The following is a 23,801-nucleotide window of genomic DNA, read 5'->3' as shown; positions in this document are numbered from 1 at the left end:
TCTGCTTCCCCCACCCTTCTCAATTTATCTCTGTCTCTATCCAATTGTAAATATATAAAGATAAAATAAATAAACAAAAATTAAATAAATAAAACAAAAAGTGAAGCAAGATTTCAGGTATCTCTGTCTCCCTCTCTATCTCCCCATAACCTCTTAATTTCTCTCTGTCTCTAATAATATATAAATAAATAAATAGAAGAAGAGATACCACACCTAATGCCATGCTACCTTCCATGGGGATCTGTAGCTTCAACATGGGCCTTGAACTTGGAAATACAGGCACATGACCCAATGAATTACTTCTTAGGCCCCTTTTTGTTTGTTTGTAAATAAGTGTACAGCCTAGAGTAGCCAAAGTAAGTTGGAAATAGACTATTTTGTTCTATTTTTTGTGTGGATAAACTCTTTCTATTAACTACATTTTATCTTTGTTAATTGATTACTTATAATGAGAATAACAGTGTTGTAATTCCAAGCTCTTAATTCAGCTATATTAATACGAGGACATTTAAACCTCTATAACTCCATCTTCTTCATGCTAATACTTAGGGCCAAAAATGTACTTTAAATTTCAGGTGGCCAGGTGGTAGAGCACCAGGTTAAGTGCACATAATGCAAAGGACAAGGATTATGGTATGAGTGCCCCACCCCCACTCCAGCTCCACACCTGCAGGGGGGTTGCTTTACAAGTTTTGAAGCAGGTCTGTCTATCTTTCTCTCCCCCTCTCTATCTTCCCCTCCCCTCTCAATTTCTCTCTGTCCTATCCAACAATAGCAGTAGGTTTTTTAATACCCAGAGCTGAAACTAGTTGTCAGTAGTTCTCTTCTTTAGCAAAACACAATTATTCATATGTTCAGTAAACATTTATTTCTAACTTAGTACAGCCCAGACCCTGGGTTTCAGGAATGATGTCACATGGGAGCATCAAGGATGACACTGGGGAACTCTATGGATGGTGAGACAGTGCTTCGATATACATCTTCTCTCTCTGTCTTTACTTTACTAAAAACAAATAGTAAAGATTGGGTCAAGGATATCCAGAAGTATTGTACATATATGAAGCTCTCATATGGTGGTCCGGGACTTGAACTAGGGTCCTTTTGCATGGTAACATGTGCTTTCTACCAAGCAAGGCACTTCCAAGCACCTCAGACTATAGAAATTTTAGCACTTAGTTATGTCATTTCTTATAGCCTTGAAAAAAGTATGCTTTGTTTCCTGGAACTTAATAGAGTTATATGTTTATTGACTGAGTACAATAATTACTTATAAAAATAAAAGAGTACCTTATTGATCTAGAAGTATGGGATTTAAACATTTTCATTCAAGCAATCTCTCTTTTAACTGCAGATGATCATATTATACTTAGCATATAAGTGAAGGATTCTGGAATAAGAGGCACCATTTCCTTATATTTCATATACCATATATACTTATATAATAGATCACATTAAAAAAAAACTAAAAACTGAATCTCTGGATTTTTCCTAAATTGTTAAATCAATGTTTCTCTGTAATGTGACAATATGTATATATCGTTGAAAATGCACTATATGATTTGGTAATTTTGATCTAGGTCCATTACAACTTATCTTTAATGACACCCTGCTAGAAGTCCAGTAAATTCGGAGTCTTTTATCCATACAAGTTTTTATAGCCTTTCACATGAAAGGAACTCTTCTAGTCATTAAGACAGCCAACATATTTCCCTGACCTTTGCTTTCATTGCATTGGAATAAGAGTCTGGCTAGAAAGATTATTGATGATATTTATACCTGATGATGTAATAGAGAATTTCAGTGTACCTGAGAAAACACCTTAACTCGTTCCTAATCTCAGTCTCCTTACTTTATCTGCCACTGATACTTTGTTATTTAATCTAGTGAAGTTTTGAAAACATGCTGAGAGGAGTTATAGTTCCTTCTATTGTCAGTCATGAACATGTCATGGTTAAATAGTTTATTTTTTCAAGGAGGGCCTGGGGTAATAGTAAAAGTATGCAAAAAAGATTGATTAGCCAAATTGGAGTCTGTTAAGCTAATTTGTGCATGTTCTATCACTTGTAGTCCAGGCAAGGAAATGAAGTGCTGAAAAGAAAGGGGGACCATCAGATAGTCACATTTAAGAAATGTTCCAAGATTGCCTCCTCCCTTTCTCCGACCCCTAAGGTCCTTAAGGCATTAGACATGACAAATGTGGCAACCTCCCAAGCATGGTGCTGAGAGACAGAACCAAGGTATTTATTTATTTATGTACTTATGTATTTATTTATTTATTTGTATCTGTGGTGCTATACCAGTGCTCACAAAATTACCATAGAGTTTGGGTCTGCAGCTCTTATTATTCAGCTTTTTATAATGTCCTCCTTATTCTTCAACTTTCAGTCATTTTTTTTTATAAATAAAAATTAAAAAAAAACAGTATGCTTTAAGGTGACTATTTCCCCATCATTTCCTATCTCCAATTTTAAACAACATATGGACCAAATTTCCATAAAAATTAATGTATACTGGACATCATGTCTCCCTAAAATCTATTTAATTAGAAAAAATTCTCCCAATGAGATTATATTTCTTTCAAATCATATATTTAAAGGCTATGAAATATCCTTCCTGATTTAATACACTCAACACATAGATGGTTTGGTTCTGTGGGTAGTGTTTATTGCATGCTATTTGCATCTTTATATGGCTTAACACCATATTTCTATCACTACCACTTACTAGTCGATTAGTAGATTTTCAATATTATTCTTATTGAGGTTTTATTCCAATTAGTTTTTTGAAAGCACCTTTGACATCCTTATTCCGTAAACTATAGATTAAGGGATTCAGCATGGGGATAATGATAGTATAAAACACAGAGGCCCACTTGTCTTGGTCCAAAGAGTAGCTGGAGGTTGGTCTCAGATACATAAACATGACGGTGCCATAAAAAAGTGTGACTCCAGTGAGGTGGGACCCACAGGTGGAGAAAGCCTTAAGGCGACCTTCAGCTGAGCGCATTCTGATGATTGCAATGAGAATGAAGGCGTAGGAGATGAAGATGATGAGGATGGTGCTGAATTCAATGAAGCCACATAGACTAAAGAGCAAGATCTCACTGATGTAGGTGTCTGAGCAAGAGAGGGCCAAGAGTGGAGGGATTTCGCAGAAGAAATGATTGATGACATTGGAACCACAGTAACTCAAACTGAAGGTGAGAGAAGTGTGAGCTACTAAACTCACCAGACCAGCCAGGTAGGAGCCCACCATGAGAGCCACACAGACACGCTTGGACATGAGAGTGCTGTAGTGGAGGGGTCGACAGATGGCCACAAAACGGTCATAGGCCATGGCTGCCAGGACATAGCACTCTGCATCTACAAAGCCTACAAAGAAGGCAAACTGAGTGGCACAGCTGGAGAAGGAGATGACTTTGTGCTTGGTGAGGAAGTCAGCCAACATCCTGGGGGCGATGGCTGAAGAGTAGCCCAGGTCAACAAAGGAGAGGTTGCAGAGGAAAAAATACATGGGCGTGTGAAGTTGGGGTTCTGTGATGATCAGGATGATCATACCAACATTGCCCACTACGTTGACCAGGTAGACCAAAAGGAAGACCACAAAGAAAATGATCTGCAGTTGAGGGTCCTGAGTGATACCCATGAAGATAAATTCAGTCACCACGGAGTGGTTTTCATTACTCATCTTTCCAATTAGGTGTGCCTTGCTTTAGCTGATGCGTTGTAGTGATTCTTTAAAGATAAAAATTCTTCCAGTAATTAGGTTATATGAACTGGAGATAATTAGATTATATGAACTCAGATGACTTGGGAGAAGGTGATGGTTTGGAGTCTTCTCAAAGTGCTCAGTTAAAATAAGGAGAGATGTCAGTGTCTTGGGATGGTAAAACCTGCTTCTTCAAAGCTATTGATGTTCTGAGGTTCTCTTCATATGGTACCAATCATTTGACCTGATTTGTGCAATTAATTAGTGACAACCAAGTTTGGAAGTCTCTCCTTTTTTTCTAAAATAAACACATATAGAAGTCATGAATAAACAATAAATTTAATTATAGTTAGGCACAGAGAGAAAAATAAAATATTTAGGGATCTCAAAATATAACATATCATTTATCTCTCTCTCTCTCTCTCACACACACACACAATTATTTACATAGAGTAGAAATTGAGAATAGCAGGGGGTTAGGGGAAGATGGCGGCCTGAGAAATCGCTAACAGCGAGTGCTCTGATAGCATAGTCGGCAACGGTAGGATTTTCTGCCTTTAGCAGGCCAGTCAATAAGGGGGGGGCACCAAAGAAGTGATTACAGTTTAATTTGGGTTAACAATTAGAGCAAAGGTGACACGGACTAGCGGGGCGCCAGAATTCCCAGGCGGCGCCAGGCAAGGCGAGTGCGCCGGGCATTGTCCTCCACCCGCCCGGGAAGGCAGCTCCTCCGCCAGTTGCAGAGCGCGGCGGGCAGAGGACCCGGAGAGAGCACTTTAGCTCGGGGGCTGCCTCTTGGGAGTCGCCAGGGTCCACCGCGACCCTGAGGGTGGATCCAAAGACTTCTTGAGTATAGCTCTCATTGGATCAAAGGACTTGGAGCTAGTTTTCATTTTTGAGAAATCCTTTAAAAAAGTCTGGAGGGCGGGGTTTCCCGGAAGATGGCGGATTGAGAAGCGGCTAGCCTTTGAGCTCCGGACACATCTCGTGTAAACAATAGGATTTTCTGCCTTTAGCAGGCCAGCCAATAAGGGGCCATAACGGTCATACCAAGGATGTGTCTATAACTTAATTTGGGTTAAGAATTAGAGTAGGGGAAAAAATTCTTTTTTCTTCCTTTTAATTTTCAAGCATACATCCTTCCCGCCGCCCCCGCCCCCCCCCCCATAAGCAGTGCCTGGGACCAGCTACTAGCAGGATACCCCATACCACCAAACAGGTTTTTTTTTTTTTTTTTTTTTTCTTTTTCCTTTTTTTTTTTTTTTTTAATTCACTGATACACATTTGGGAAGTTCCTCGCACTGCTCTTTAATTACAACTCTTCTTCTTATCTTCTCCCTTTTCTCTCCCTTTTCTCTCTCTTATCTCTCTCTATCTCTCTCTCTCTTTTTTTTTTTTAATCTTGTCATACACTTCTTTCTTCTTTGCCTTTCTGAATTTGTGAATTACTTTGGGGAAGAAATCTGACCCAGAGTGGACTCTCTATGTGTCTATCTCTGCTCTAGTTCCCTTTACACTCTTGTTACCCTTAGGATATACACTGGATAGTAGATTTGCATAACTGTCTATTCTTGCTATCCTCTCTTCCTTTTCTCTTTCTTCACTGGGATTTGGTTACTATTCTTTCACGGACTGGAGAAATTGTTTGGCTAACTGGTAACGATTAAACTCCTTCAATACTTACTTCAGTTGCTACTGTTATTCCGGAGGTTGGTGAGTGCAATTGTCATAAAGGTATTTAGTACAGTGTTACTTGTGCTCAAAACACAACAACTGAGGAACAACAGAGCATTAAAAAAAAAAAAAGAGAGAAACACATAAATTTAAAAAAATGGGGATTAAAAACAAATAAAACTGCTACCCCAATGAATGAAGACAAGAGCCCAGAAGAAACCACAAATCAGTCAGAAGTAACCATAGATAAGAAAAGTATGCAAGCAATAATAAACTTATTAATCACAGAAATGAAAACAACATTGGAGGAAAGAAATGGCAGTATTAGGGAAACAACAGTCGAGACCCCCAAGGAAAATACTGATTATCTTGAGACAATTAGAGAACTGAAAGCTGAAATAGCTGTAATGAAGAAAGAAGCTGAGGCAAGGGAAAGCAGACTAACAGAAGCAGAAAACAGAATTAGTCAGACAGAGGATGAGTTAGAGAAAACTAAGAAAGAGGTGAAAGAGCTTAAAAAGAGATTGAGAGACACTGAAAACAACAACAGAGACATATGGGATGATCTCAAAAGAAGTAACATTCGTATAATTGGCCTGCCAGAGGAAGAAAGAGAGGAAGGGGAAACAAACATTCTAGAAGAAATAATACAAGAAAATTTCCCAGACCTGAATAACAGAAAGGATACCAAGGTGCAAGAGGCCCAGAGAGTACCAAACAGAATCAACCCAGACCTGAAAACACCAAGACACATCATAGTCACAATGAGAAGAAGTAAGGATAAAGAAAGGATCCTAAAGGCTGCAAGAGAGAAACAAAAAGTCACATACAGGGGAAAACCCATAAGACTTTCTGCAGATTTCTCAACTCAAACTCTAAAAGCCAGAAGGGAGTGGCAAGATATCTATCGAGCCCTGAATGAAAAAGGGTTTCAACCAAGGATTATATATCCTGCTAGACTTTCATTCAAGCTAGATGGAGGGATCAAAACCTTCTTAGACAAACAACAGTTAAAGGAGGCAACTATCACCAAGCCGGCCCTGAAAGAGGTACTAAAAGACCTCTTATAAACAAGAACATCACTATAATACTTGTAATATATCAGAGTAAACAAATTGTTTTTTAGAACAATGGCACTACAATACATTAAATCCATAATATCAATAAATGTCAATGGCTTAAACTCACCCATCAAAAGGCACAGGGTGGGGGGATGGATCAGAAAACATAACCCAACCACATGCTGCTTGCAAGAATCACATCTGTCACAACAAGATAAACACAGACTTAAAGTGAAAGGATGGAAAACTATCATACAGGCTAACGGTCCACAAAAAAGGGCAGGAACAGCCATTCTCATCTCAGACACGATAGATTTTAAATTAAATAAAGTAATAAAAGATAGGCAAGGACATTACATAATGATTAGAGGATCAATCAGCCAAGAAGACTTAACAATTATTAACATCTATGCACCCAATGAGGGACCATCTAAATACATTAAACACCTATTGAAAGAATTTCAAAAATACATCAATAGTAATACAATAATAGTGGGAGACTTCAATACCCCACTCTCACACTTGGACAGATCAACAAAGCAGAGAACCAATAAAGATACAAGAGAATTGAATGAAGAGATTGACAGACTAGACCTCTTGGACATTTTCAGACTCCTCCACCCCAAAAAACTGGAATACACCTTCTTTTCAAATCCACACAACACATACTCAAGGATAGACCACATGTTAGGCCACAAAGACAGCATCAATAAATTCAAGAGCATTGAAATCATCCCAAGTATCTTCTCAGACCACAGTGGAGTAAAACTAACTTTTAACAACAAACGGAAAATTATTAAAAGACATAGAATTTGGAAACTAAACAACATGCTCCTTAAGAACCACTGGGTCAGACACTCACTCAAACAGGAAATTCAAATGTTCCTGGAAACTAATGAAAATGAAGACACAACCTATCAAAATATTTGGGACACAGCTAAAGCAGTACTGAGAGGGAAACTTATAGCTATACAATCACATATTAAACACCAAGAAGAAGCCCAAATGAACGAACTTACTACACACCTCAAGGACTTAGAGGAAGAGGAACAAAGGAACCCTAAAGCAACCAGAAGCACAGAAATCACTAAAGTTAGAGCAGAAATAAACAACATCGAAAATAAAAGAACCATACTAAAGATCAATGAAGCCAAATGTTGGTTCTTTGAAAGATTAAACAAAATTGACAAACCCCTAGCCAGACTCACCAAACAAAAAAGAGAGAAGACTCAAATTAATAGAATTGTAAACGATACAGGAGATATCACAACTGACACCACAGAAATCCAGAGAATTCTGCAAAACTTCTATAAAGAACTATATGCTACCAAGCTAGAGAATCTGGAAGAAATGGAACAATTCCTAGAAACCTATGCACTTCCAAAACTGAACCAAGAAGAACTACAAAATCTAAATGCACCAATCACAGACAAAGAAATTGAAACCGTTATTAAGAATCTCCCCAAGAACAAAAATCCTGGACCAGATGGCTTAACAAACGAATTCTACAAAACTTTCAGGAAACAGTTAATACCCATACTTCTTAAGCTATTCCATAAGATTGAAGAAACAGGAATACTCCCTTCCACCTTTTATGAAGCCAACATCACCCTGATACCAAAAGCTGATAGGGACAGAACAAAAAAGGAAAACTACAGACCAATATCTCTGATGAACATAGATGCCAAAATATTAAACAAGATCTTGGCCAACCGGATACAGCAACACATCAAAAAGATTGTTCATCATGACCAAGTGGGATTCATCCTAGGAATGCAAGGCTGGTTCAACATCCATAAATCAATCAATGTCATTCATCACATCAATAAAAGCAAAGCCAAAAACCACATGATTATCTCAATAGATGCAGAGAAAGCCTTTAACAAAATCCAACACCCATTCATGCTCAAAACTCTACAAAAAATGGGAATAGATGGGAAATTCCTCAAGATAGTGGAGTCTATATATAGCAAACCTACAGCCAACATCATACTCAATGGAGAGAAGCTGAAAGCATTCCCCCTCAGATCAGGGACTAGACAGGGCTGCCCACTGTCACCATTACTCTTCAACATAGTATTGGAAGTTCTTGCCATAGCAATCAGGCAAGAGAAAGAAATCAAAGGGATACAGATTGGAAGGGAAGAAGTCAAGCTCTCACTATTTGCAGATGATATGATAGTATACATAGAAAGACCTAAAGAATCCAGTAGAAAATTACTGGAAGTTGTTAGGCAATATAGCAAGGTATCAGTCTACAAAATCAATGTACAAAAATCAGTGGCATTTCTTTATGCAAACACTAAATCTGAAGAAGAAGACATCTAGAAATCACTCCCATTTACTGTTTCAGCAAAATCAATCAAATACCTAGGAATAAAGTTGACCAAAGAAGTGAAAGACTTGTATGCTGAAAACTATGAGTCGCTACTCAAGGAGATAGAAACTGATACCAAGAAATGGACAGATATCCCATGCTCATGGATTGGAAGAATAAATATCATCAAAATGAACATTCTCCCCAGAGCCATATACAAATTTAATGCAATACCCACCAAAGTTCCACCAAGCTTCTTTAAGAGAATAGAACAAACACTACAATCATTTATCTGGAACCTGAAAACATCTAGAATTGCCAAAACCATCCTAAGGAAAAGAAACAGAAATGGAGGCATCACACTCCCAGACCTTAAACTATATTATAAAGCCATCATCATCAAAACAGCATGGTACTGGAACAAAAATAGGCACACAGACCAGTGGAACAGAATTGAAAGCCCAGAAGTAAATCCCAACACCTATGGGCATCTAATCTTTGATATTGGGGCCCAAAGGATTAAATGGAAGAAGGAGGCTCTCTTCAATAAATGGTGCTGGGAAAACTGGGTTGAAACATGCAGAAGAATGAAATTGAACCACTTTATCTCACCAGAAACATAAATCAACTCCAAATGGATCAAAGACCTAGATGTCAGACCAGAAACAATCAAATACTTAGAGGAAAACATTGGTAAAACACTTTCCCATCTACACCTCAAGGACATCTTTGATGAATCAAACCCAATTGCAAGGAAGACCAAAGCAGAAACAAACCAATGGGACTACATCAAATTGAAAAGCTTCTGCACATCCAAAGAAACTATTAAACAAACAGAGAGACCCCCCACAGAATGGGAGAAGATCTTCACATGCCAGACATCAGACAAGAAACTAATCACCAAAATATATAAAGAGCTCAGCAAACTTAGCCGCAAAAAAGCAAATGACCCCATCCAAAAATGGGCAGAGGAAATGAACAAAACATTCACCACAGAGGAGATCCAAAAGGCTAACAAACATATGAAAAACTGCTCTAGGTCACTGATTGTCAGAGAAATGCAAATTAAGACAACACTAAGATACCACCTCACTCCTGTAAGAATGGCATACATCAAAAAGGACAGCAGCAACAAATGCTGGAGAGGATGTGGGGACAGAGGAACCCTTTTACATTGCTGGTGGGAATGTAAATTGGTACAGCCTCTGTGGAGAGCAGTCTGGAAAACTCTCAGAAGGCTAGACATGGACCTTCCATATGACCCAATAATTCCTCTCCTGGGGTTATACCCCAAGGACTCCATAACACCCAACCAAAAAGAGGTGTGTACTCCTATGTTCATAGCAGCACAATTCATAATAGCTAAAACCTGGAAGCAACCCAGGTGCCCAACAACAGATGAATGGCTGAGAAAGCTGTGGTATATATACACAATGGAATACTATGCAGCTATCAAGAACAATGAACCCACCTTCTCTGACCCATCTTGGACAGAGCTAGAAGGAATTATGTTAAGTGAACTAAGTCAGAAAGTTAAAGATGAGTATGGGATGATCCCACTCATCAACAGAAGCTGACTTAGAAGATCTGAAAGGGAAACTAAAAGCAGGACCTGATCAAATTGTAAGTAGGGCACCAAAGTAAAAACCCAGTGGTGAGGGGTAGACATGTAGCTTCCTGGGCCAGTGGGGGGTGGGAGTGGGCGGGAGGGATGGGTCACGGTCCTTTGGTGATGGGAATGGTGTTTATGTACACTCCTAGCAAAATGTAGACATATAAATCAGTAGTTAATTAATATGAGAGGGGGAAATCAATTGTATGTCTCAAAGGTTCTCAAAAGACAAACTGAATCTTTTTAATAGATAGGCTACGTATTTGACATGCGGACTCTCTCAAAAGCCTAGACCAAGTAGATTAGAAGCTTCCAATAGCACAGCTATATACAAGATACTGGGTACTGTACAGCAAACCATAACAAAGGGACTTTTCAAAGTTAACCCAATTAACAAATAATGTGATGATAATATTAACTATTGATTGTCTTTTTGAACCCTAAGACAGCAGGAACCTCACATCTTCACTATAGAGCCCCTACTTCCCCCAGTCCTGGCACCCTTGGATAGGGCTCACTTTCCCGTATGCATCTCCCAATCCATACCAAATAATATTGCATCCGCTGATCACAACCTAACCAAAGCAACGATTGCCATCTCAACATGCTTCACCTCAGAGTGTATCCAGAGACTTCACGTGTGGAATGACAACCCTTCAGCTTCATTACTCGGGTGAGACCTTTCCTTTTATAGTACACTCTAATTTCATCTCAGGTAGTTCACTTTCTAACAAAGTCCTATAACCTAGACATACACCAGTTTCTGTGAGAGAGAGCGTATGTGCACACGTATCCATAAACTACTGCAAAATATATACCTGAAAGCAGGATTACACTAGAGTTTGCAGTGAGTACCTCCCTAACACTTCCTCTCCACTATTCCAAACTTGGGATCCATGATTGCTCAACAAATTGTTTGGCTTTGTATGTTAACTCTCTTTTCAATCACCAGGTTCCAGATGCCACCAGGATGCTGGCTAGGCTTCCCTGGATTGAAGACCCCACCAATGTGTCCTGGAGCTCAGCTTCCCCAGAGACACACCTTACTAGGGAAAGAGAGAGGCAGACTGGGAGTATGGACTGACCAGTCAACGCCCATGTTCAGCGGGGAAGCAATTACAGAAGCCAGACCCTCTACCTTCTGCAACCCTCAACGACCCTGGGTCCATGCTCCCAGAGGGCTAGAGAATGGGAAGGCTATCATGGGAGAGGGTGGGTTATGGGGATTGGGTGGTGGGAATTGTGTGGAGTTGTACCCCTCCTACCTTATGCTTTTGTTCACTAATCCTTTCTTAAATAAAAAATTAAAAAAAAAGAAATTGAATAATAGGAATAGAAGGATGTAATAGTACTTTATTTTTTAAAACAAGGAGCTAATGAACATTAACTCTATGTTGTTACTTTAAATGTATTAACACATAATAAAATTTCAAGCTTTTTATGAAGTAGGTAAATATCACTATTTCACCATATATCTGAAAAGAAAAAGTCTAAATCTTAAATCATTTCAAGAGAGTCAGCAATCAGCTTGGGTCTAATTGTAGAAACCTTTAGATTTTATTATCTTCTGTCTCATGTCTCCTAGTCTTTCTTTATCCTGTCTTGCCTGTTAAGCACGGATATAGAATTAGCCCTTGGGTTTTCCTGATTTCTAGAGACACTCAATGAGTGAACTAATAAGTGTAGTCAGAGTGAAGATTCAGGTGTGTCTTGAGATAGTTCTATTGCAAACCAACAGGCTGCTGTATAATTTTGTTCAGAGCTAAGATTCGAGGGGCCCTCACTCAAGGAAAAAAGAAAAAAAATATTATTCACAGAGAAGCCTGCAATTATTGAACTACTCATATTTGGCTACATGAATATATGATTCATAGAAAAGCTCACACTTAGATGACAGGTTGGCTTGTTCCATATAACATGGATAGATATCAAACTAACTAGAACAAGAGCCAATAGCCAAGCTAAAAAAAAAAAAACTGGACTTTTTTTTTTTTTTTTTTGCCTCCAGGATTATTACTGGGGCTCTGTGCCTGCACTACGAATCCACTGCTCCTGGAGGCAATTTTTCCCCATTTTTGTTGCCGTAGTTGTTATTATTATTATTGTTGGTACATAGGACAGAGAGAAATTGGGAGAGAAGGGGGAGACAGAGAGGGTGAGAGAAAGATAAGCACCAGCAGACCTGCTTTACTACTTGTGAAGCGACCTTCCTGTAGGTGGGGAGCCAGGGTCTCGAACTGGGATCCTTAAGCCGGTCCTGTTCCCATTTGTAAAGCTCTTGGAAATGTAAGCTAATAAATAATAGCATACAACCAACGGGCTAATGATGACCTGATTAGATGTGTATATAAGAAGTAACAAAAGGAGAGTCAAATGGTGTCACACATTACAGTGCAAAGCCAGAGGGATAAAGTCCTTTGACCCCACCTCCATGGAGGAAGTTTCATGAATATATATATATATATATATATATATATATATATATATATATATTCTTCTTCCCCTCTCAATTTCTTTGTCTCTATCCAAAATAAAATAAATAAATAAATAAAATACATTTGAAAAAGACAAAGAAGTAACATAAGGTAGGGACTCCAAAGGAATACAAAGACACTTTTCGTGGGTAATAAATATATTACCTTACTCTGTTGGTGGTGATGATTCTACATGGGTTAATGATATATTAAAGCATATAATATTCAGGGGCCAGGCTGTGGTGCACCTGGTTGAGTGCACATGTACATGTTACAATGTGCAAGGACTGGTGTTCAAGCTCCCAACCCCTACTTGCAGGGGGAGATCTTTGCAAGTGGTGAAGCAGTGCTGCAGGTGTTTCTCTGTCTTCCTCTCTGTAGCCCCTTCCTGATTTCTAGCTATCTCTATCCAACGAATAAACAGATGTAATACAAAAATTAAGAAAAAATATCAAATTTCATGCTTTAATAATATAGACTTTATCATATGTTATTCATGATAATATTGCTATAAAAAGCACAAAGTGCTTGCCCCATCACAACTTACCTTCACTTCACCAAAATGCAAATAAAATTTCACAGATTACTGAAGAAGCAAAAAAGGTTTTTGCACAGTAAAGCAATGAGTTGGTTGTAGGATCTGCAACTGAGCCTGGGGCTGCCATTTATATTGTATTCACACGGGATCAAAATATATATAGTATTTTCACATGATACTCACTGAGTCCAGGACAAAATACATATGCATGTTTGTAACTCAATACACACACACACACACGTGCATTGTATGTGGTCTAACCAATTTTTGCAGAAAGTTGCTAAGAAGGGCATTGATCTTATTTAACAAATGAAAACCTAAGAATCCACTGTATTGTATTTGTATTATACCACTTAGTACTGTATTGTAGCATTAAGTATTGTCTCTCCACTATTCCAAGCTTGGGATCCATGATTGCTCAACCAATTGTTTGGCTTCGTATGTTAACTCTCTTTTCAATCACCAGGTTCCAGATACCAACAGGATGCTGGCCAGGCTTCCCTAGATTGAAGACCCCACCATTGCGTCCTGGAACTTAGCTTCCCCAGAGACACACCTTACTAGGGAAAGATAGAGGCAGACTGGGAGTATGGACTGACCAGTCAACGCCCATGTTCAGTGGGGAAGCAATTACAGAAGCCAGACCTTCTACCTTCTGCAACCCTCAACGACCCTGGGTCCATGCTCCCAGAGGGCTAGAGAATGGGAAAGCTACCATGGGAGGGGGTGGGTTATGGAGATTGGGTGGTGGGAATTGTGTGGAGTTGTACCCCTCCTACCTTATGTTTTTGTTCATTAATCCTTTCTTAAATAAAAAATTTTTAAAAAAAGTATTGTCTTGTTTTCCATTCCTATCCCACAGTTTAACGAAAGCATTTGAAAATAATCAACACTAAGGAAAATTCTGCCACAAACCTAATCTTTTCCTTACCCTGCTTTAGAAAGATAAAATAATCCTTCTGTTGACACAGGAGGAACTAAGACATTTAGTCTAATTTTGTACTATGGATAGGAAGGCAGACCCAGGCATCAAACTTGAAAACCAAGAACTGACAGCTTATTGCAGTAATTGAAGAACACATACCAGGTGTCAAGACTGATCTCTAGCCTAGTTTATTTAATTAGAAAGTATAGTTACAGAGTTATTGTTATTCCTCTTTTATAGTTCTAAGCTTCTAGCCCCATGAGGATTGATATAAAATGGTGTATTAACAATCACAAACTATCCTGAAATTCTCTCTTTTAGTAGGTAGGTGAATCTCTATTTTGCCAACACTATTGACTTCAAACAAGTTACTTACCTTCATGGATTCTCAGGTTTTCATTTGTTAAATAAGATGAATGCTGCTCTTAGCAACTCTGCAAAAATTGGTTAGACCACATACAATGCGTATATACAGAGAGAAAGAGATAGAGATAGAGAGAGAGAGAGAGAGAGAGAGAGATGTGCATATATATCTAGTCCTGGAATCAGTGATTATCTTGTACAAATACTATATGGTGATCTTGTGTGAAGTCAGGTTAGGTAGAGTCCAGATCTGATGGAATATCAAGCACACTTTCATAAGGGAAGGATCAAGAAGGACATCAGACAGCTGCCACCTTATTACTCTTCCTATTTGATTTGGCTTCAAGGTGTTTGGAGAAGCAGTTTGTGTAAAAGCATTTGGTTTTTTGTGCGTGAATGTGTCTGTTGTGTGTGTAATTCAGCAGGTAAATGTAGGACTCATTAAGTATGGGAAAGAAGTTAAGCACTTAGTGTTAAATAACTTCTCAAACAGATGTGATTCTAATTTAGTAACAGTCCTATTAAATGAACAACATCAACAACAAAAAGCAGAGAACAGAATATAAAATTCAAAACCACGGCTTGACTGGAATGAAATGCATTATGTCAACAATCATACTGTAAACCTCTAGCATCCCCCCCCCCCCAAAATAGAAAAATTGGCTTAGAAGCGCTGGTGTGATGAAGCAGGGCTGCATGTATCTCTCTGCCTGTCTCCCTCTCTATCACCACCTCCCCTTTTGATATCTGGCTGTCTGTATCCAATAAGTAAATAGAGATAATAAATTTAAGAAAAAAGAAATCAGTCACTAAGTGTGTATTTTCCACAGAAGAGTAAGAAGCATTTTTTTAAAAAAGAAACTTTAAGATGCATGGTTTTATTATCAATACTCAAACAAGCACTCTAATTCCAATAGGTTACAGCTATTATTAATTTGTACTCCGCTGTTCCAAATACTGACCTATGACTTGACTTTTTGGATTGTTTTTCTGACAGCTGATAATGAGTTGAGTGTTTCCTCTTTGCAAGGATTATAGGTGTAAAAAGAAAAATCTAGGTAGACTCTAAGATGGTGACTTTCTTTGGTAGAGTCTGTGAGCTACCCGTTCACTCCACCTTTGCTCCTTTGTGTAAGAAGTATTTAAATTTCAGGTACAAATAATTCCCAGAGGCCAAGTGATGAAATAGTTTGCACACTCACAGGAGACTCAGAGACTTGCCCAACTGACATATGCTATGGGGAGTTTCATTCTCCCTTCCTTCCCCCATAACTATGAAGTTAGGAAACACAAGGGGTTTTGTTTGCAACACGCCAGTCATAGTGGTGGGGTGAAACCTAATTACTGCATCTTCTAGCGTTTGCCCTTCTTCCGTAGCCAGTCAACAGGTCAGCTTGAAAGCTGTCAGGAGCTGCTTGTTGCTGGCTTTGAAAGTGACTGGGATCCATGTGGATTCAGTCGGCTAGGAAGGATCGTCAGTTTCCCCAATGAATGGGTACTGCATGATGAGGTTTTAGAAAGCTATTTAGAAAAGTCTAGTTCCTGATGCTTGAAAGGCCTTTTAAAAGAGGGTAATGTGTTTTCCACATGATGTCACATAGAATATATTTATTGTTATGTTTTTCTCTAATCTGATAAATTCTGACATAAGAAACACTTTTGAAATTTAGCATTACAAAATAAGTGATTGATTTTTTTTTCTTTAATCTTGTTTGAAGACATAGTGCAGTGAAGAGGGAAATGAAAATTTAAAAAATATTTTATTTGAGAGAGAGACCAGAGAACTGCTCAGATCTTATTTATACTGGTGTAGGGAACTGAACCTGTGACTTTATAGCCTCTGGTATAAGAGTCTTTTTGCATAACCATTTATTATCTCCCTTGCCCATGAAACTTTGTTTAAGATAATTCATACAACAGCAATGAGAAACAACAAGGGCAACAAAAGGGAATAAATAAATAAAATAAATATTAAAAAATAAAAATAAATAAAAATGGGAGTCGGGCTGTAGTGCAGCAGGTTAAGTACAGGTGCGGCAAAGTGCAAGGACTGGCATAAAGATCTCAGTTCGAACCCTGGCTCCCCACCTGCAGGGGAGTCGCTTCACAAGTGGTGAAGCAGGTCTGCAGGTATCTGCATCCCTTGAGTACCCATTCATTGGGGAAACTGACGATCCTTCCTAGCCGACTGAATCCACATGGATCCCAGTCACTTTCAAAGCCATTAACTGGCTACGGAAGAAGGGCAAACACTAGAAGAAGAAGCAAGGAGCCTACAGTAGATAACTGGGCTGTTTCTGATCTTCTGGTGTTAGAGGAATGGCATGCAGCAACAAATATGATTTTCCATGTTGAGAAGCACAAACCTGAAAACTCCTAAAAAGTTGTCTTATTAGGTCAAACAAATTAATGAATATTTTTTACTAAATATCTCAATCCCCCCAGCTTTGTATACTTGTACTTTTTTCCCACTATCTTGTCCATAGTTTTTTTTTTTTTTGTCAAGCAGTTCACCTTCAATAAGTTCACCTTATTTAAATCTATCTTTCCCTCTCTATCTCCCCTACTCAATTTATGGCTGTTTCTATCAAAATAAATAAATAAATAATTATAAAAAATTAAAAGTCCCATCAATTTGATCTGATCCGGGGCTTACATTCAGCTTAGGAGCCTTTGTGATCTCTGCATCCCTGTAGATCTGAGTTCACGTTCTGTGCTCATGAGGAGGAACGTTCCATGCTGCCCCAATATCAGGACCCATCTTCCTGAGGTGTAGCATAGAGTATGTTGTCCAACCTTCCTTCAGAGGATGGAACATTCTCTATCATTGTTTATCCAAGTTGAGGGCAAGGTCCTATGAGGGCCCACAAAGGGGCCTATTGTGTTGTTCCTGACTGACAGCAAGGAAGCAATTACAAAAGCCAGACCTTCCACCTTCTGCACCCCATAATGACCCTGGATTCATACTCCCAGAGGGATAAAGAGTAGGAAAACTGTCAGTGGAAAGGATGGGATACGGAGTTCTGATGGTGGGAATTATGTGGAGTTGTACCCCTCTTATCCTACGATTTTGTCAGTGTTTCCTTTTTACAAATAAATAATAGGGAAAAAGTAATAGTTCACTTAGAAAAAAAATTTTAAAAAAGAAAGAATGAATTTTTTAAAATATTAATTTTTAAAAAAGATAATATTTTAGGGGCTTGGTGGTAGCACACCCAGTTCAGCACACAAAGCTCAAGGACCCGTCAAAGATGCCTGGAATTTTTGAACCTCTGACTCACCACCTGCAAAGGGCAGGGAGCTGATTCACAAGCAGTGAAACAGGTCTGCAGGTGTCTCTCTTTTCTCTTGCCTTCTCTGTCTCCCTTCTTCTCTCAATTTCTCTCTGTCCTACCCAATAACATGGAAAAAGGGCCACCAGGAACAATGGATCCATAGTTTAGGCACCAATCCCCAGCAATAACCCTGGAGGCTATATATATTCTTTGAGGATAACCAGAATTTCCATAATTTATTCTATGAAAATGTACTGGGGAAAGTGAGGACCCTGTTCAGGCTCAGGCTAGATCTTCTAGGCCAACAACCATTTCTTATTCTGGACTGAAGGGAAGAATATCAGTGTCTGATGGGAGGAAACACAGGTTTTGGAAAGAATGAGAGTGGTTTTGGTTTATAATCCTGGTTCTTCATTGCACTGGTTGGTGGGTGCTTTTGAAGATGGCACCAAACCTCACTGCTTCTTAGTGTTTTCATTTCTGTGTGCAGATACTAATGTCTAATTCATAGAGTGATTCTGTAAATAAGATAAATACATGTGAATCCCTGTATTCAATGCATATAAATAAAAGACTGATGTATTATTCCATTCCTGCCCAAGGTGGAGCTAAAGTGTTGCTTTGTGGGTTCTCTCAATTGTGTCAAGGGAACTGGATCCCAATTATCTGGGGAGAATTAAAATAGATGTTTACTGGTTGGTAGATGTACTTGACTGAATATTCATTCTCTTCTTGGTCTAGGTGCCTCACGGGTAAAGGGGAGAACTATGAAAGGGACATAAGATTTCCTGAGCTTCAGAAGATTTCTGAAACTGATTTAAATGAGTGGGCTTGAGGTATGTGAACTCCTTGGCTAAAGAAAAAGGTATATACCATTTTGAAAATAAGTCAGGATGCTGACTTTTACTCCAGCGTCCGGTCTAGAGACTCTACAACCTAATGTAACTGCAAACAAGATCTCACTTGCATTATGTTTGTAATGGATAACGGCCATCTTTTACTTCAGCTGAGATCACTGCTCAATATGGTAGAATTAGCTTGAGTAACTTTTCTAAGAAAAACGTTCTTATGTTTCTCTTAATTCTGTTCTTTTCAGCGATTTTAGGCATTGTTCAGGAACAAATGAAGCGAATCAAACAGAATTCAAGTAATTGAGAAAGGTAAGGAAAATGAATTAAAAAGTTTTGTTTCTCTAACCTACTCACCTGATATAAAACTCACAATACTGCTAGTTCTTTTCAAAGACATTTCTTTGTCTTTCTTTTTTGATTGTTAGTTTTATTTATTTATTTAATAGGGATAGTTATAAATTGAGAGGGAAGGGGAAGATACAGGGGAAGAGAGACAGAAAGAGATCTGCAGCCCTGCTTCACCACTCGCAAATCATTCCCCCTTCAGATGGGGACTGGGGGCTCGAACCCAGGTCCCTGTGCAATGTAACATGTGCACTCAATCAGGTGCACCACCACCCAGCCAGAATCCTGCTAATTCATTCATTTAACCAGACACCCAAAGTGCCAAGAACACTGAGTGGTTATGAAAGTGTGTTAAATATATGCTTTTTCCTTTTACATTAAAAACAAACAAACAACAACAACTAATCACTGTAAATCCTTATGAGAAGTATTCACCATGATATACAATACAATTTAAAGTCTTTTAAGACACCATTGAATATCAGGAACTCTCATAATTATTTTACAGAGTCTTAGAAATTGAAAACCGAGGGAGTCGGGCTGTAGCACAGTGGGTTAAGCACAGGTGGCGCAAAGCACAAGGACAGGAATAAGGATCCCTGTTCGAACCCCGGCTCCCCACCTGCAGGGGAGTCGCTTCACAGGCGGTGAAGCAGGTCTGCAGGTGTCTATCTTTCTCTCCACCTCTCTGTCTTCCCCTCCTCTCTCCATTTCTCTCTGTCCTATCCAACAACAATGCCATCAATAACAACTAAAACAACAATGAAAAACAAGAGCAACAAAAGGGAAAATAAATAAATAAAATAAAATATAAAAAAAAACATTTCTTTAAAAAAAAAAGAAATTGAAAACCAAGATCAAGACTGTCTGGATTAGGGCATTCCATTAAAAAATCTCTATTGGAAGTCGGGCAATAGTGCAACGGGTTAAGCACACGTGGTGCAAAGCACAAGGACCAGCTTAAGGATCCTGGTTCAAGTCCCCTCCTGGTTTGAGCCCCAGTCTCCCCACCTGCAGGGGAGTTGCTTCACAGGTGGTGAAGCAGATCTGCTGGTGTCTGTCTTTCTCCCTCCCTCCCTGTCTACCCCTCCTCTCTACATTTTTCTCTGTCCTAACAACGAAGACATCAATAACAACAACAATAACTACAACAACAATAAAAAAACAACATGGACAACAAAAAAGGGAAATAAATAAATCTCTACTGAAGTGGGAGGACCGTTGCACAACATCAGAAAATGTATTTGTCAAAGCTGAAAGTAGATGGGAATATGCATTTTATAGCACCAATGTCAAACCAATGTTCCTTTTTCTAAGTAGGAATATTAGGGACAATCACTTCTACAAAGACACATTTCAGCAACTATGGTTATATTTTTCTTCACACGCCATATACATATGTCTATGTAAAGGCTCCCATCTGTCTCACACACATGGCAATTCAAGCAATGTACTGAGTTAGTTATATTTTAGTCCCCATGTCTTAATTTTGTAGAATATCAAGGGACTTCTTGCTTTGAGTGTAAAAGGATTTGACACCCAACTTAAAAATTGAAAACTTTTTGCACAATGTTATTATTTATTCTCTGAGGTCATGAGAAGTGTGAACAAGTGGAGTGGAGAATTTTGGCTATTGCCTATATGTTTTCATGAAGGATCTAGGTTGAACATTGATTTCAAGCTCCTCTCCCACTTTGTTTTTCTCTTGGATCTGGCTTCATTCCACATTTCAAGGGATTAAAAGTCATTTATACTAGTTGACTTGGTGTGATAGTATTTCTCATCTTCAGATAGCTAGCATTTTCTGCCTGTCTGGTTATCCAGTGACTCTAACTATGAGATAAGGGTTTTCACTGTCATGACTTATATTATTTTCATCTGTAATGCCTACTCATTTTTTCAAATTTTCATTTTTTTTACTTCCAAAGGAAACGATTCATCATTCTCAATATTGAATCTGGGAGGAGGTTTACTCAGGAACACACACCTTATTATGCTTAGTCTTTTTACCACATGAAGGTACCGTAGACAACACCTGTAGGACTTCCATGAGTGGCTCAACACGACTGTGACATCTCTTCTATTTTTTTCTTTGAGATACAGAAGGAGAAAGTTGATCTGAGGAGACCTCTGAGAAGTGATAACATCTAGTCTCTAGAGCCCAATGCTGTATATCAACAACAACAACAAAAAGAAAGAAAGAAAGAAAGGAAGGAAGAATGAAAGAAAGAAAGAAAGAAAGAAAGAAAGAAAGAAAGAAAGAAAGAAAGACAGAAAGAGAGAAAGAAAGAAAAGAAACTCAACATTTAACTGACAAACTTTTGGTAGATGTTGACTCAGTTATACTGTACTGCTGTGTTGGACCTATATAAACTGCATAAGAATGTCCTCTCTATATTTTTTAAAAATATTCTATTTATTTATCTTAATGAGAGAAAGATATGCAAAGAGAAATAAACAGAGAGGAAGGGAGATAAGAGAACTGCTTTGTTCTGGCTGAAGGTAGTACTGAGTACTGAGTCTGTAACCTCAGAGCCTCAGCCATGAAAGTGATGATTTTGCATAACCATTATGCTCTCTCCATAACCTTCTTCTGTTTCTTTGTTCAGTTATCAGATTTTAATGTCTTTCTTACCTCTCAGAAAAACACTTCTTTTTTAGTTTGACACTTTTTAATAATTTTACTAACTTGAGATTTCTTTTCTATTGTGTTAATACTTCAGAGGAGCAGTCAGCAGACTCAATTCACTTGTCCATCTTTCTCCAGAGCTTGTGTCTACAGGGTATGTTCTTATCATGACTGCTTTGTAATCCATAAATAATTATACATGTTAGTTGCTACAATTATCTAGTGAATAATTCATGCCCAAGGTAATCCGACTTCCTAGATATTAAATTTAACAGTTTAAGGTCATTAACAAACAACACACCTAGAATGCACATACAAGACTTTAAAAAATATTTTTATTTACTTTAAAGAGAGAGGTAGAGAGAGAGAGAAAATAGAGAGATATCAGATCACTGCTCAACTCTGGTTTATGGTGGTGCTGAGGACTGGAGTTGGGAAGCCAGAGCCTCAGGCATGAGAGTCTTTTCTTTTTAATATTTTAAATTTATTTCTAGGTAAAGACAGATAAATTGAGAAGGAAGGAAGTGGAGGGGAAACCTGAAGTAGTGTCTCACTGGTCATAAAGCTTTCCACCTGGTAAATGGAGACCAGGGGTTTGGATCCAGGTCCATAAACACTGAAGTGTGTGTACTCAACCAGGTGCACCACCCCTGAGCTCCTGTGTGGGGGTCCTTTGAATAGCTATTATGATGTCTCCCCAGTTTTACAAGCCATTTTTTTATGTTTTTTGAATTGACATCAAGTTCGAGACTTCTAACTTTTTACTATGCTTTCCACTCTGCATGCTTTTATTAAAAATTCATGTTGGTAAGTTACATCATGCCTCCTGTCTGACCTCATACTATGCTTCACTTTCTCTCATATTGCAGTTCACAAGACCACACACATGAAGAAATTTCAACACAGGAATCAAACAGAAGTGACGGAATTTATCCTCTTAGGACTCTCGGATAATTCAGATTTGCAAGAGGTCCTCTTTCTGTTGTTTTTGTCAGTCTATATGGTGACTATGGTGGGGAACTTGGGGATGATTGTGTTAATTAAGATTGACCCTTCTCTCCACACTCCCATGTATTTCTTTCTCAGTAGCCTCTCCTTTGTCGATGCCTCTTATTCTTCTTCTGTTACTCCTAAAATGCTGGTGAACCTCATGGCTGAAAATAAGGCCATTTCCTTCAGTGGATGTGCTGCCCAGTTCTACTTCTTTGGCTCCTTTCTGGGAACGGAGTGCTTCCTGTTGGCCATGATGGCGTATGATCGTTATGCAGCCATCTGGAATCCTCTGCTCTATCCAGTCCTCATGTCTGGGAGGATTTGTTTCCTGCTAGTAGCAACGTCTTTCCTAGCAGGTTTTGGGAATGCAGCCATACACACTGGAATGACTTTTAGATTGTCCTTTTGTGGTTCTAATAAGATCAACCATTTCTACTGTGACACCCCACCCTTACTCAAACTCTCCTGCTCTGACACTCGCATCAATGGCATCGTGATCATGGTTTTCTCTAGTTTTAATGTCATCAGTTGTGTGATGATTGTCCTTATTTCTTACTTGTGCATCCTTGTTGCCATCTTAAGGATGCCTTCCTTGGAGGGCAGGCACAAGGCTTTCTCTACCTGTGCCTCTCACCTCATGGCTGTCACCATATTCTTCGGAACTATTCTCTTTATGTACTTGCGTCCTACTTCTAGTTATTCAATGGAGCAAGACAAGGTTGTCTCTGTCTTTTACACAGTCATGATTCCTATGTTAAATCCACTCATTTATAGTTTAAAAAATAGGGATGTGAAAGGGGCATTAAAAAAGATTTTGCAGGGCCGAGGTGGTAGCACAGCGGGTTAAGCGCGCATGGTGCAAAGCACAAGGACTGGAGTAAGAATCCCAGTTCAAACCCCCCAGCTCACCATCTGTAGAGGGTGGCTTCATAAGCAGTGAAACAGATGTGCAGATGTTTATCTTTCTCTCCCCCTCTCTGTCTTCCCCTCCTCTCGGTTATTCTCTGTCTGATCCAACAACAACAATAACAATTAA

The 23,801-nt window shown here is 38.8% G+C and overlaps 2 protein-coding genes across 2 annotated transcripts; one reads left to right on the top strand and one right to left on the bottom strand.

Annotated features, from left to right (window-relative positions):
- Nucleotides 1-2,681: 2,681 nt before the first annotated feature.
- On the bottom strand, nt 2,682-3,701 carry LOC103110275 (olfactory receptor 5AR1). Its single transcript, XM_007519451.1, has one exon. It carries the CDS (start codon nt 3,685-3,687, stop codon nt 2,755-2,757), a length of 933 nt encoding a protein of 310 aa, XP_007519513.1. The 5' UTR covers nt 3,688-3,701; the 3' UTR covers nt 2,682-2,754.
- An 18,957-nt stretch (nt 3,702-22,658) lies between these two features.
- Nucleotides 22,659-23,612, top strand: LOC103110382 (olfactory receptor 5AP2). Its single transcript, XM_007519555.2, has one exon. The coding sequence runs from the start codon at nt 22,659-22,661 to the stop codon at nt 23,610-23,612; it is 954 nt and encodes a 317-aa protein (XP_007519617.2).
- Nucleotides 23,613-23,801: the final 189 nt, after the last annotated feature.

The sequence above is a fragment of the Erinaceus europaeus genome, chromosome 17 (assembly GCF_950295315.1).
Source record: "Erinaceus europaeus chromosome 17, mEriEur2.1, whole genome shotgun sequence".
NCBI classification, from domain to species: Eukaryota; Metazoa; Chordata; class Mammalia; order Eulipotyphla; family Erinaceidae; genus Erinaceus; species Erinaceus europaeus.
Note: the sequence above shows the minus strand (reverse complement) of the source record. Positions and strands in the feature narration are given on the sequence as shown.